The sequence below is a fragment of the Clarias gariepinus genome, chromosome 7, assembly GCF_024256425.1.
Source record: "Clarias gariepinus isolate MV-2021 ecotype Netherlands chromosome 7, CGAR_prim_01v2, whole genome shotgun sequence".
Lineage (NCBI taxonomy): Eukaryota > Metazoa > Chordata > Actinopteri > Siluriformes > Clariidae > Clarias > Clarias gariepinus.
The window spans coordinates 24,016,189-24,030,165 of record NC_071106.1 but is presented as its reverse complement, the minus strand read 5'-3'; the positions used below and the strand labels follow the sequence as shown (position 1 = coordinate 24,030,165).

The 13,977-nt window shown below is 40.0% G+C and overlaps 1 protein-coding gene across 1 annotated transcript in view; it reads right to left on the bottom strand.

The window, feature by feature from the left end:
- reln (reelin) overlaps positions 1 to 13,977 on the bottom strand; it is a 1,039,407-nt gene that overhangs the window by 774,747 nt on the left and 250,683 nt on the right. Inside the window, exon 7 of the mRNA XM_053500241.1 lies at positions 2,086 to 2,148. Within this exon, the coding sequence (XP_053356216.1) occupies positions 2,086 to 2,148 (63 nt within the window). The remainder of the gene's footprint in view (positions 1 to 2,085; positions 2,149 to 13,977) is intronic.

Genomic DNA, 13,977 nt, shown 5'->3' with positions numbered 1-13,977 from the left:
ATATTACTTGTTCCTAAAACATTTTTCTTTTTATCTTGCTTCTAGATATACAATTGTTGTAATTAATTATTTTCAGGACAGCCAACAATTAGTGCTTATGTAATACATTGTCCTATAAAGCTAACCTTAAACCTGTCATGAATTCAGACTCAGCGATTCCATCCGATCACAACCAGAGGGAACCATCACCGGAGTACTAGTTCCTATTTGGACTCCATCACCCACAACCCCGTGCTTGGGGCTGATCACCAATACAGGTGTTGGCCATTATCCACAGACTTTAAAATAGCACACTCACGCTTACCACACTCTTAACCCGGATTTTGTCTAAACCAAAAAATGTAAGCAGTCATTACGTATTCTTTATTGTTTTTTTTAAAAAAGTTGTCACTGCTAAAAAGTATTAGTTGTTTGCACTATTTAGACAAATAGTTGACTACACTGATCAAGTTAAGAAGACATCACTCAGTATGTTACGTTTTTGAAAAAGGGGAGGGGCTTTTTGAAGCAGGTCGCTTGAGCAGAGAGCTGCAGCTGCCTCAAGAGAAGGGTTGACGCGCCAACGGTTAATTTTTTAAGACAACTTGAATCAGTGAGTTTATAAAGAGTATTATCTGCAGATATCATTTTGAAAAAAAGTGCCAACCCAAAATATGGACTGATGTTGAACTCTAAAATGATGACAAAGTGTTAATGTGCAGATAGATGCTTTTTTTCCCTGTTGGTTTAGATATAACGTTAACTTTTAATTCAGCCATTTTTGTCATTTCATATATCGTAACATTATCCGGAATGTTTTTGTATGCTTACAGTTTAGCTGCAACGTGTTTATTTCGTTAACTTTTTTTTTTCTTTTGGTTCGCACTCATGCATGTAACGTTAAGAGTCCATGCATGTAACTTACATGTGCTTTCCATGTGGTTAATGCTAGCGTGTGTATTTTTTGCTACTTTAAGTTTTGCATTAGTGATTTTTTATATAGCTGTTAACTTATCAAAAATTGAAATAATGTTGTGTGATTTTTACTAACCCTTTTAATGAAGAGTTAAAAAAGTAGTCATAACCAATTCATACATTAGTTTGCATGTGTCAGACTATTTGTTTAACATAATTAATAGCTATTTAATGACTAAATGTGTTCTGTTAGGACTCTGCTGATGATCATGTGTTCCAAGACCTTGACCTTGGAATCCTCCTTGTTAAGCGTGAAGGTGCTGTGTCTCCATCCTCTCTGCATCTCAATCCAGCCTCATTTAAGATTGTCATCGAGGGAGAAGTTGTGATGGAAAGCATTAAAGACTTGCCAAAGGCTATCTAGTTTTAATGCATGTTTAGTCATTCAGAGGGATATGGCATATTGTTGAATACTATGTGTTCATGTTACTATAAGCAATTTGTACAGTTGTTGACTAGCAAACAAGAATGGCATGTCAAAAAATGTTACTTGTCTTTTGTATGACAAGTTCATACATGGATGAATACACTGTACTGCCTGTTTTTATAATAATAAAAACATTGGAATGTGGTAAGTTTATTTCTTTACCTAGTATTTCTTAATTATAAGGCATTATGTAATATAACATCAATACTTAGAATTAATATTCAATAAGATTTTTTAATATAAATTGTACACCAAAAAAAATAGTGTGAACTAATGTTTTTTAGTAAAGACTACTAATGCAAACCTGATTTGTCTACTGCACCCACTAACATTTTAATGTTTATAAAGCTTAACCCATTTAGTTTTAGATTTGTAAAAACTAATCTTGATTAGTGCAACGGGTTTCCACGCAAATTTCTAGTAAAGTCAACTAATTCAGGTTAAGAGTGCATGTCGCAAAGTCTTGTTTTGCAGTTGCTGACATTTCTGAGTGTTTAATCCTGTTTTAAATTCCTCCTTGCCAACCCGATCGTCTGTTTACTCATTTCTGCCTGCCGCGTGCCTCCCGACCCTTGCTTTGTTTATTGGATTTAATCTATTGGATTGCCACCTGCCCTGATTCTTCTGCCATATCACTGAGTTTCTCTCACTGACTACCCTCCTGTTTAGTAGTAACAAAGATGAAAGCATCCTTACCTTCCAGCTCGCACAGCTGCTTGGCCAGAGTGTCCTTAAAAATGATTTGTCCATGATGCATAGCTGTAGCCCTGAGAAATAAAGAGAGAGAGAGAGAGATAGAGGGAGAGAGAGTGTGTGTTTTGTAAGAACCTTTTTAAACCACACTGGATCAACTGTAATATAGGAGAAACTAACCAACTAACCAATTACTCTAAGTATTTGACTGCCATAACACTACCATATAAAATGATGCGTGTAATAGTGGCAGCGGTGTAACTGGTAATTCATTTATTTTAGATAAGAAAATATTCAAAATAAAATTAATAATGTTTTGCTAGTCTTTACCTTTAAATTGGTAAATACAAATTAAATTAGCCATACAAATCTTAAAACTCTCTTTGGTCTTGTTTACATTTAAAGTGGCAAAGGACTTAATGCAGAGGGAAAATGTCAAAAGTTTAAAATTAGAGGCTGTCTGGAGGTGAGCAAACATATGCTCTAATGTACAAAAATGGTTATCCCATGTTTCCACATAATCTAGGACCTAAACTATTAAACTTAAAAAAATAGATTCTGCACATGAGACTATATAGTCTCCACATAAGTAGTTAGGCTTTCCTGCAATGTGACACACATGACAGGAGCAGCTATACATGGCAACATCAGAATTCATAGCGAGCCAAAAATGCTTTAAAGATTGATTCAGACTATACATTTACACAATAAATAGAAAGAATAATCATAAGATACGAGTCAGACTATTATCACAATCAGAAAGAGATTTCATGCAAGGAATTGGTGACAGATGCTTCCAGAGATGACAACACCACACAAACTAAATAAAAAATAGTTAATTAAATAAATAAACAAATAAACAATTGACAAGAAATGGAATAGGATGTGGGGTAATGGTAAATAAATATCAGTGGTGTTTATTATACTAGTATTGCACCTAATTGCAACTCTGGTGATTGGTTCTCTGTAGCACCAACCAGAGGACAAAAGTTCAAAGATAATATGGCTTGGATGTGAGCAGTCCAAAGTGAATTTCTGAGCACTTTTCTTTACTCTGGAAATATACAGTTCTTGAAGGGTGGGTAGGGGAGCACCAATAAACCTTTCAGCAGTCTGAACCATCTGAACCTACTTTTCTGATTTTGTAGCTGCGCTAAACCATACAGTTATTGAAGTGCACGGGATAAATTTAATGATGGCCAAGGAGCAATGTGTGAGGGGTTCCTGTGGCAAGTTTAACTTCCTCAGCTGGCTAAGAAAATACAACCTCTGCTGGACCTTTTTATTAATAGAGTCAATATGCTTGTCCCACTTCAAGGCCTAAGAGTTAGTGATGCCCAGAAACTGGAATAACTCAGTACTGTTTATGATGGTTAATAGGGGATGTGCACAGAGGTTTCTGCTGCAGTCCACAATTATCCCTATTGTTTTGAGTGTGTCCAGCTCCAGGTTGTTATGACTGCACCAAACAGCCATATGCAGGAAGGGATTTGTGAAGATCTGTTGATCTGTGTAAAGATGGGGTCCCAGCTGGTCAGTGCAGGATTTTAAACTTATTGGTATAATGCTATATGGGCAGGGAGTGCTCCTTCTCTTTTGTTTCTGGAAGGTCGGTTGAACACTCATAGACTCGAAGTGGAGGAAGATTGGTAGCAACAGCTTTAAAAACACTTCAAACCGTGCAGCTGAAACAGGCTGCTGTGCTTTACTGTACCTTATTATAGGCTCAGCAGATTTAAGCTCTTGCCTTTAGGTCAGGAGAAGATGAACCAGTCAGTAGTCAGAAAGTTCTAAAGCTGCTCTGGGGGTGGAGAAAAATGCATTCATCATTGTGGTTTAGCAGTGGTCCAAAATATTTTTGTCTGAATGTTGTAGCTCCATATCTGTGATCTGATCACAGAGCTGTTTCAGCGCTGCATTTAAACATGAATATAGAAGAATGTAAACACTTACCAGAATGAACGACATAAACTTCCGAGATGAATAGAAAGGCTTACAGTTAATAAAGAACGCTTTTAGATTGGAACAGCGCATCTTCATTGCTGTTACCTCTGTACACCAACGTTCATTGATGTAAAAGCATGCCCCGCTGCCTCACAATTTTTTGTTAATTCTGTGTCGCAATCTGCTCTAAACAGCTGGAAGCCTGGCAGATGTAGCACGTTGTCCGTAATGGCTCAGCCAGGTTTCCATAAAATACAGAGCAGCTGAGTTTAAAAAGTTCTTATTTATCCGGGAGAGCAGAAGAAGTTCGTCCATTTTGTTAAGAAGAGAGTAGAGATTTGCCAGATGGATAGTAGGCAGCACAGGTATAAAGCTGCGCTGTCTGAGCTTGACAACCTTGCTGGCTTTTTTCTCCACCTGCACTTCTTTAAAGCATCTAAACAACGCAGCTGCTCTGCCAGTTACAATGTTCAGTAAAATGTCAGAATAATCTAAATCTGGTAGACGATTGTTTAGTCAGCAGTTCCGATTATATTTAAAAAACAAAAAACAGGACAAACCAACAAAAACAGTAAGACAACTGGAGGGTTCTACACCAAGGCAACCATCAGTGACACCACTGCAAATCTTTTTTTTAAGAAAATATATTTTTTTATTGTTTAATGCAGCCTGTACTTTAAGTATGCTTATTAGGCCGAACCTTCCTTCTATGTCACAGAGATCTTGTGATTCAAAAACATCCATTGTGATTCAAAAACCACTATTATGGCAGACACAGAGCGATCTTTTAAAAAAGATTAGCTTTGTCTGTCCTTAATTATTTAAATGTTTATGCGTTTAACATATGCAACAGTTGGAGTGATGAGCCTTGCCCACCAAACCTGAGTCAGCCAAGTCTGTGTGTGTCCCAGCACCCACCAGAGGGGCTGCATCAGAGGAAATGGAGGAAGCAGCAGGAAAAAACACTGTTACTGCAGGGGTAATTCCTAATCTGCCTGTTCCTCTTCTGCTAGGGTGAGATTGGCTGGACTACATGCAAAAACAGAAAAGAAAAACAGGGAGAAAAGGAAAAATGTCTCCTTGCCACCAGCAGTGATGAAGAAAATCTTTCCTGCCATGCCCAGCGTCAATGGGCCAGACTTAAGATAATAGCATGGGTCTACAGAAGGAGCTTCTTACTAATCGAGGTACTCCATTTTATATCTAAAATAATGGCAGATATTTTTGATGCCTGTTGTAAAACAGATCCTCCATGTACCATGCCCAAATGGACAGCCTTGAGGAGTACTTCTAACAGATACTCAAAAGAATGCTCTGTCATGTGGTGGATTATAAGATTTATCATTATATTGTAAATTTATTAAAAAAGATGGACTGAGGCATGATATTAAAATTTCCACTGGGCATGATTGTCCACATAAACAATACTGTGCCTTGAAGGCCTGCAGTCATGCCACTGAAGCCAAAGTAGACAAAATGCTTAGAGATGACATTATTGAGGGCCATAGCCCCTGGTCAATCCCCATCACTGTAGTTCTCAAAACGAAAGGGCTCTGTAATGACTTAAGCCATCTGAAACGTATATTTCCGATGGCCTGAGTGGAGAAACATATTGAGTGGCTGGGGAAAGCCCATTTCTTCAACATGCATACTGCTAAAACTCCAGAAAAAAGGGTGAAAGCAGACAGCACCTACCCACAACCCAAATTCTTCAAAAATGAAACAGGTACATGACAAAAGTGTGCAGTGGACAGCAGAGGTGCCATGATTCCATCACAAACCGCCTTCATCTCTCCTTTTTTCTTACGCTGTCATGTCTTCTTCCTCACATGCTCATGTTTTCCTCCTGGCTGTCATGCCCTTTCACATGCCCTGGACCACCCCTTTACACACCATTTCATTCACAACTAATTTCTCGTGCCATTTAAAGCGTCTGCACCACAGCTAGACTGGTTGGACAAAGAAAGGACACATTTTTTTTAAAAATGACTGATGTTTCTCTCAGAATTTGACTGGTTTAGGCCTCTGAATCTGTATCATAGATTGAAACTACTCCAACCAGAATAAAAGGTTTAAAGGCAGGATCAAGTAAACTCTCCAGGCATACTCTTAGAATTTTTTTTTTCCATTGGATTTTTTGCCTAGTTTTTTAAAGCAAGCAGCAATCAAGTGACCAGGGCCTGCATTTACTAAGTGTCTCAAGGTGGTTCTTAACTGGAAATCTCTTCTATCTTCACAAAAATTTAGGACAGCGCTGGAGGGGTACAACCAGTTAAAAGTAGTAAGAAAATGGTGTTCAGGCAGAGAGGTGCACTGAGAAAAGATGTTTAAGTAAGATTGAGTGTTACTCAATTTTGTCCACATAGGAGCTAATTTCAGAATTTCCTATTCTGAAATCCTTAATGAATATGGGCCCTGACCCTGTATTTCCTAAATATTTCAGAATCACTCGTAGGAGTAAAGTTCATTTAGGATTCCCTCCTGAGAGGGAAACAGTGGGGGCTGGTATTCCAGACAGCATTGAAAAGGTGAGAGGCCAGTGGCCAATGTAGGCAAGGAGTTGTGGGCATATTCGATCCATGGGAGCATCCGGTTCCAAGAATGGGGCTCCTTTGAAGTCATACACCGTAAGGCTGTTTCAAGGTCCTGGTTGACCTGCTCGGTCTGGCTGTTGGGCTGTGGGTGATATCCAGATGATAGGCTTGGCGTAGCACCGATTAGCTTACAAAAGGCCGACCAGAACTGTGCAGCAAATTGTGGTCAGCGGTCTGATACAATATCCGTCAGGAGCCCATAAAGAAAACATTTGTGATTAACAGCTCTGCTGTCTCCTTGGCAGTGGGGAGACTGGACAGGGGAACAAAGTTAACAGCCTTGGAAAAACTGTCCACTACCGTGAGGATGAAGGTGTGACCCTCTGAATCAAGGAGCCCAGTGACAAAGTTGAGGGCTATATGGGACCAGAATCTATGCGGGATAGGAAGAGGTCTAAGATGGCCACCAGGGGGTTTGTTGCTGGTCTTATTTCTGGCACATACGTCACAGGGGTTCACAAAGCAGCAGACATCGTCCCTCATGGTGGTCCACCAGAAGCGTCGTTGGACGAGAGCTAATGTGCGTGCCGCTCCTGGGTGGCAGGCTAGCCTTGAGTTGTGCCCCCATTCTAAGACACAGGTTCACTCTGCCTATGGCACAAAAAGTTTGTCCCTGGGTGTTCCTGGAGGACCGGGCTTTTTATGGAATGCGGCCCTGACTCTGAACTCAATGTCCAAAAGTGCTACCATTATGATGCATTGAGAGGGCAAGATGGTGGCCTCAGATGCTTAATCCTGGACTGGGGAGAACTGACGGGAAAGCATGTCTGGCTTTGTGTTTTTGAAGCTCGGGTGATAGGACAGGGAGAAATTAAAGCGAAAAAAAGAACAGGGACCACCTTGCTTGATGAGAAGTTGAGGCATTTGGCTGTCCTGAGGTATTCCAGATTTTTATGGTCCGTCCAGACCAGGAACAGTGTCTTAGATCCCTCTAGCCAATGACTCCACTTCTTTAGTGTGAGCTTTACTGCCAGTAGCACCCGATCACCTGTATTGTAGTTCTTCTCAGTGGGAGAGAGTCGGTGAGAAAGAAAACAGCATGGGTTCAAGCTTATTGTCCTTTGGTGACCTTTGTGATAGTCTCTATCACAAATAGAATCAGATAGAATCTGAGGCGTCCACCTCAACAACAAACTGGAGGGAGGGATTGGGCTGGAGGAGAATTGGGGCAGAGGTAAACCATTTCTTGAGCTTACTAAATGACCTGGCGGCTACCTCAGTCCAAGCGAATGAAACCTTAGTGAGGTCATAGAGATGAGTGGCGCGACTACTGTGCTATAGTTAGGGATGAACCGCCTGTAGAAGTTGGAAAAACCCAGGAAATGCTGGAGCTTTTTGCGGGTGGTCAATCGCACAGTCATACGGTCGGTGAGGAGGAAGAGAGACAGCCAGATGCTTGCTGAACACCATCCTGAGATCAGCATAATCCTGCGGAACCTTGGAAAGGTTAGGGAATTCCTTAGAGGGGGCAGATATTGGAGTGGGGCAGAGAGTGGATCTGAGGTAGGAGGTCAGACAGAGGGGGCTCCATTGAAGAATGGCCTTATTTCTCCAATCAACCTGTAGGTTGTGACGAATGAGCCAGGGGCACCTGAGAACTAACTGGGATTGAGCCTTTTGCATGACCAGGAGTGAAATCTCCTCAGGGTGACTGGTGCAGTTCGCTGGGTAATTGGAGGGAGGAGTGTTCCATCACGGGCGCGGACTGACAGTGGGAATTCCAGGGGGAGAGTTGGCACATGCAGCTCTTTGACTTTTGCAGCACAGATTAACTTCTGTTCTGAGCTGGAATCGATGAGGGCATAAAGGACGCTGAAATGGTTATCCAGGAGAAGCATGACGGAAAAGTGAGCGGCTACTAGGCCACTGTGCTTGGGGCGCCACCTGTAGTGTGCCTAGGTTCACTGGTAAAGGCTGTACTTTTAATGGGCACTAAAGGCGCAGATGTCCGATAATCCCACAGTAAAAGCACACCCCGGCCTGAACCCAATGTTGCCAATCCTCCAGAGAGATCCGGGTGCATCCAATCCGCATGGGTACAGCCGGAGGGCTGGCTGAAGTGGGTGGAGTTAGGGAGACGCTTGTGCAATCACAAACTGAAACAGATGCAAACAGGATGCGCTATTCTGTATTGTTTTCGGTTAACTTGAGCGCGTCAGAAAATGAACCAAAACTACGTGTATACTCGCCTCACAGACGTGAAAAATATGTACTTTTTACTTCTGCTTTTATATAAACTAATAGAAAACAATTTTAGATGTCTAATTTTAGACGATGTAATTCGTAATTTGAAAAGTGAATTAAAGGTGCGTCCACCGATGCAGAGATGACGAGACAATGACACCTTTATTACAGGTGAAACCAAAAGAAATCACTAATTTATCAATGACTTATTAAAATGTTCAGAGTCAGTCTCGTTGTTGTTTTTCCCCGACACATTTATAATCATTAGACTACGTTTGCCGGTGCGGTCTGGAAAAATTTATGCGTCGGTTGAGGGCTTATTAGACTACGTAGGAAATTAAAGAGGAGGTTCACGGCTTAACTTCCTGGAGTCCAAATCCCATTTAAATTAAATTAACAAGTATTGTAAGTAAATAACAATAGCCCATGTTTAGAAAAGCATTTTTATTTAGATTTAGGTGTTTTAGCTGCCACTATTCTTATGGCTCTGTCAGAGTAAATCATTCAGTAACGAGCCTGTAAATTTCCATGTAAAGCATGTACATCTGTATGAATAAATTGATATGATGAGCTATTGATTAGTGATTTATGTAAACGACTCAGTTCAGATGTAAATAAATGCTCATTGCTGCGCTGTTTGGGGGAGGGACGTGCTGATGACATTTGGTCTGCTGTGTGTGGGGGGCATTAAAAGGTCTTACACATTCATGAAAAGTTGTGGATTATTCAGTAAAACAGAGGCTTTGCTGAAAAAAATTTTGACACGTCAGTCACTTTACCCCAAATAAAAGGTCTTTCTGAGTGTTATGATATAGTTGTAACATAACAGATGTACAGTAGTTGATCAATTGGAATGGTTATTACCATCGCGCTCACCGCCGTGTAAAAACGTCAGCAGCCAAAATAAATCAGTTGCATTTTAAAGTCATTCGTAAAATGGCCGCCACGTGGCGCAAAGTGACATTTTCGCTCGTTGCAGTAAATACAATAGTGACTGTTATACAGCGTATCTCTGTATCTGTTTATTGTTATTTAAGTTCTGGATTATTTCAGGTACTTTAAACACATTGTTGGGTTGCTCAGGTTGGCTCATATGAGATGTAGTTTACAAATGAACACCTGGTTGGGTTATTTTGACCCAACAACTGGTTTATTCATTATTCTTTCGTTTCTCCAAATATCAGCCTGCAAAATGTTCGAAATATTACTGTTATTGTGTCACAGGTGTAGTTTTAAAAGTTGTTTAGGCAGGAATGCGTGTGTATACAGCTCAAAACCTCCATCAGTTATTAAAGATAGCATCTATTTAGAAAAAATGCCCCGCGATTTCAGAGCTTCAGGAAATCTCCCGGCGCTCTGCGCATAACACCGGGCCAACTCATGTCGGAAAGAATTTATAAACGGTTTCTAAACGTGGACTATTGTTTTTTTTACTTATAATATTTGTTTATTTAATTTAATTTAAATGAGGTTTGGGCTCAGGACTTCGATTCGGCACCGTGATTCTTCTCTTTAATTTACTCCATAGTCTAAATCAGCACTCATGAAGTTTTCCATGAAGTTTGATTATGGATGCGTCGGGGAAAACAGCAAGCAGACTGACTCTGACCATTTAAAAAAACATTTGAGTTCAAAAAATCACAATGTTTTTTTGTTATTGTGAGTGCGCTTAAGTTGAGTCTTATAAAGGCTATGTAGTCTTATATAGTTTTATTATGTAGTTTTTGCACATTAATCTGAGTCCTCATCTGTTACATTTTTGAGGAGAATAGTTTTTTTAGCCTGTCACGGCGTGCGCCCAAATCAATATCGTTTCTCGCTCACTAGTTAGGCGGCCTCCCCTTCAGATATGCGAAGCAGCAGGGCCGCGGAATTAGGCACGGATGGTAATAGTTAAAATATTAACAAGGGGAATGTTTGATGTCATGTGGGCATTATAAGATTTGTACTGAAAACTTATAACTAAAAAGTGGCAGCTGGCATGCCTAAAAATAAATGCAAGTTAATTTTTTTTATAGTCAAAACAAAAAACCTCCTCTTTAGTGCCTCCTATTCCTATTAATCCTGGGTTGTTGTTCTTTTAGTGTGTGTGTGCTTTACAATGCCAGACAACATTCAAATGCAAATTATTCACTCTTTCCAAGTGTGAATCAGCTGTTCTCACCTATACATTCAGGGCCTGTCCACACGGAGACGCGTTTCACTGTATACGTATACATTTGTTATTGTATTGGCGTTTCGTCCACATGGATCCGGTGTTTTAGGAGACTGGAACCACAATTTTTTGAAACCGGGTCCCAAAGTGGATAAATCTGAAAACGACACCCTTGCGTCTTTGTGTGTACGGCCAATCCGTATATTTTGTGAAACAATGATGTCATCACATCATGTGTCGGCTGCGTCACCTGTAACAGCAACAACAATAATAGCGGACTACATGATTGTGTTCGTGTTGCTACAAAGCCTACTAGCTTTATTACAGCAAAATCTATTGCTTCTATGCAATTGTTATGAGCAACAAGCGATAATGGACAACACAATATTGGTTCGTATACAGCGCGCAAGGTTATGCGCATGCTCAAAGTCTTCTTCTCCATGTATATTGTATCTCTATGGCAGAATTACAGAGCCCTATACTGGTCTGGCATATATACTACACCGTTTTCAGTGGTTTCGTGTGTACGCAGATATTTCTTGAGACGACGCCGAAAAAAATTAATAGGGAACGCACCGGCTTCGTGTGGACAGAGTCTCAGAGGAACTTTAATGCACCTCTCCACACTTTAAAAACCTCTTGAATCTGAGGCTCTTCTAAAGACTTTCAGTGATTAACCCTCTGAGGTCCGCGCACGCATATATGCGTTTTAAGGCGTTTTCCCCTGATGACGCCAATAAGAACATAAATTACACTTTCAGTATTGATCGTACAGACAAGATCTATATATTAATAAAATCTGTAAAGTGTCTATTTTTTTTGTATGCACACGTTAAAAATAAAACTTTGAGCATAAAATATTTATTTAATAAAATAAAGAAAATAAACAGGGTGCGCTGTCTGTCGCTTAGGTCTGCGTGAACTGCAGGGAGAAACACATCATTAAAATGAACTGAAACTCAGCAAATACTCCACAGAGAGACACAAAATACATATCTATAGAAAGCTTGAACTGTCTACTTTTACATTTACCAATTCAACTCGGAAACAAATAATCAGCTTTTATGTAATCTGTATGAAAGTAAGGAGTGGTACAGATTCTCCTGGATTGGCCCGTTACAGCTAATGTGATCCCGCCTCCCCGTCCGCACGCTGTTCATATGGAAATAAACCTTTCATGAACAGCACGTGCACAAGAAGACAATTACATTGACAAGAACATGCACGTACAAGTTGTGTAAAACAATTATTTTTTTGGTGGTGGTTATGCATTGTCAGAAATGTTCAACATTAACGCATTATTAATGCAGATGTACGTGCATGTTATTCACAAGTTCTGACGCGTGTCTTTTGTTACACAGTGTCACTGACGACTTCAGACGTTTCGTTGATTTCTTTGTCTCTTGTTTATTTTCAACATCAAAGTACAACGGTTGTTACAGTTTCTTGCATAAATCCACTGTAGTCACGACAAGTCGCTTGCTGTGTTCTGTAGCTTCGATAGATTACAGTTACAACAACTTATTTTACTGTATTCCTTTTAGCTTACTGTCTCACGGTTAAAAGCTTGTGTGCTCCACACCTTTCTGTATCCTTCCGTGTCTTAACAACGACTAACAACTAACGTGCGTGATAGACATGAAACTGCATAACTGTGGGATGATGTCACAGAACAACTCATGAAATGATGTCACAATACAAATTATGAGTATGATACTTAATGCATAATGCTTAACTAATAAACTGAAATAAGATAAACATAACAACAAATCACAAGAATAAAATATGGCCCTTACATTTCCAGCCCCTAATTGACAGGCAGGAAGACTGACAATTACACACATTTTTTTTGTTTTGTTGTTTTTTCTTTTTTTTTTTTTTTACAATTGGGCCACAACATTAACTATTGGATTAAAATTTGAATCAGCTTTCTTAACACTTTAAACATTTGTTAACGATTTAACTTAAGGTATTCATATCGCTGCGTACCAAATGTAAGGAACATGACTACTTTATAAGGTAATTAACAGTCCATTTCACATATGAGGCACAGCTTATCGATGGGTCTTTCCAGGGTACTGGTTTTAGTTTTGACCAGTACATGTCTCACAAGTCCTTTTTTATCAGGGAACACTTTCGTGATCCGTCCGACGACCCATGAATTTCTTGGAGAAGACTTATCAATTATTAGAACTACGTCTCCAATCGAGAGGTTTTTTCTCACCTGAGACCATTTTTGGCGCTCCTGAAGCAAGGGCAAGTATTCAAAAGGGCAAGTATTCACGCACCCATCGCTTCCAGAATTATAAACTTTTACATTTACCAATTCAACTCGAAAATAAATAATCTGTTTTTATGCTGTTTTTTCTCATTACAGCTGATGTGATCCCGCCTCCCTGTGCGCGCGCTGTTGATGAAAGGTTCATTTCCATATGAACCTTCCATATGAGCGCATGGGGAGGCGGGATCACATTAGCTGTAATGAGCCGATACAGGAGAATCTGTACCACTCCTCACTTTCATACAGATTACATAAAAACAGAATATTTGTTTTCGAGTTAAATTACTAAATGTAAAAGTAGACAATTTAAGCTTTCTATAGATATGTATTTTGTGTCTCTTTGTGGAGTATTTGCTGAGTTTCAGTTCATTTTAATGACGTGTTTCTCCCTGCAGCTCACACAGACCAAAGCGACAGACAGCGCATAGACACTTTACAGATTTTATTAATATATAGATCTTGTCTGTACGATCAAAACGTCTCGGGTTACTTTGCTGTAACCCTGTTCCCTGAAAAGGCGGGAACGAGATGCTGCGTGAAAACGCTATGGGAACATGTTGCCGGTTGTGAAGCATGTGTGTACCAAACACGCCAAATTTTTGGCTTTTATAACCTCGGTCAGGTGACGTCATCTGATAGGACGCACCTGCAGGTTATAAATAGGACTGAACCGGAAACATTCCTCAGATTGATTTGTCTGAACGGACGTCCGGTCACATAGGCAGTGCGGCATTGGGACGCAGCA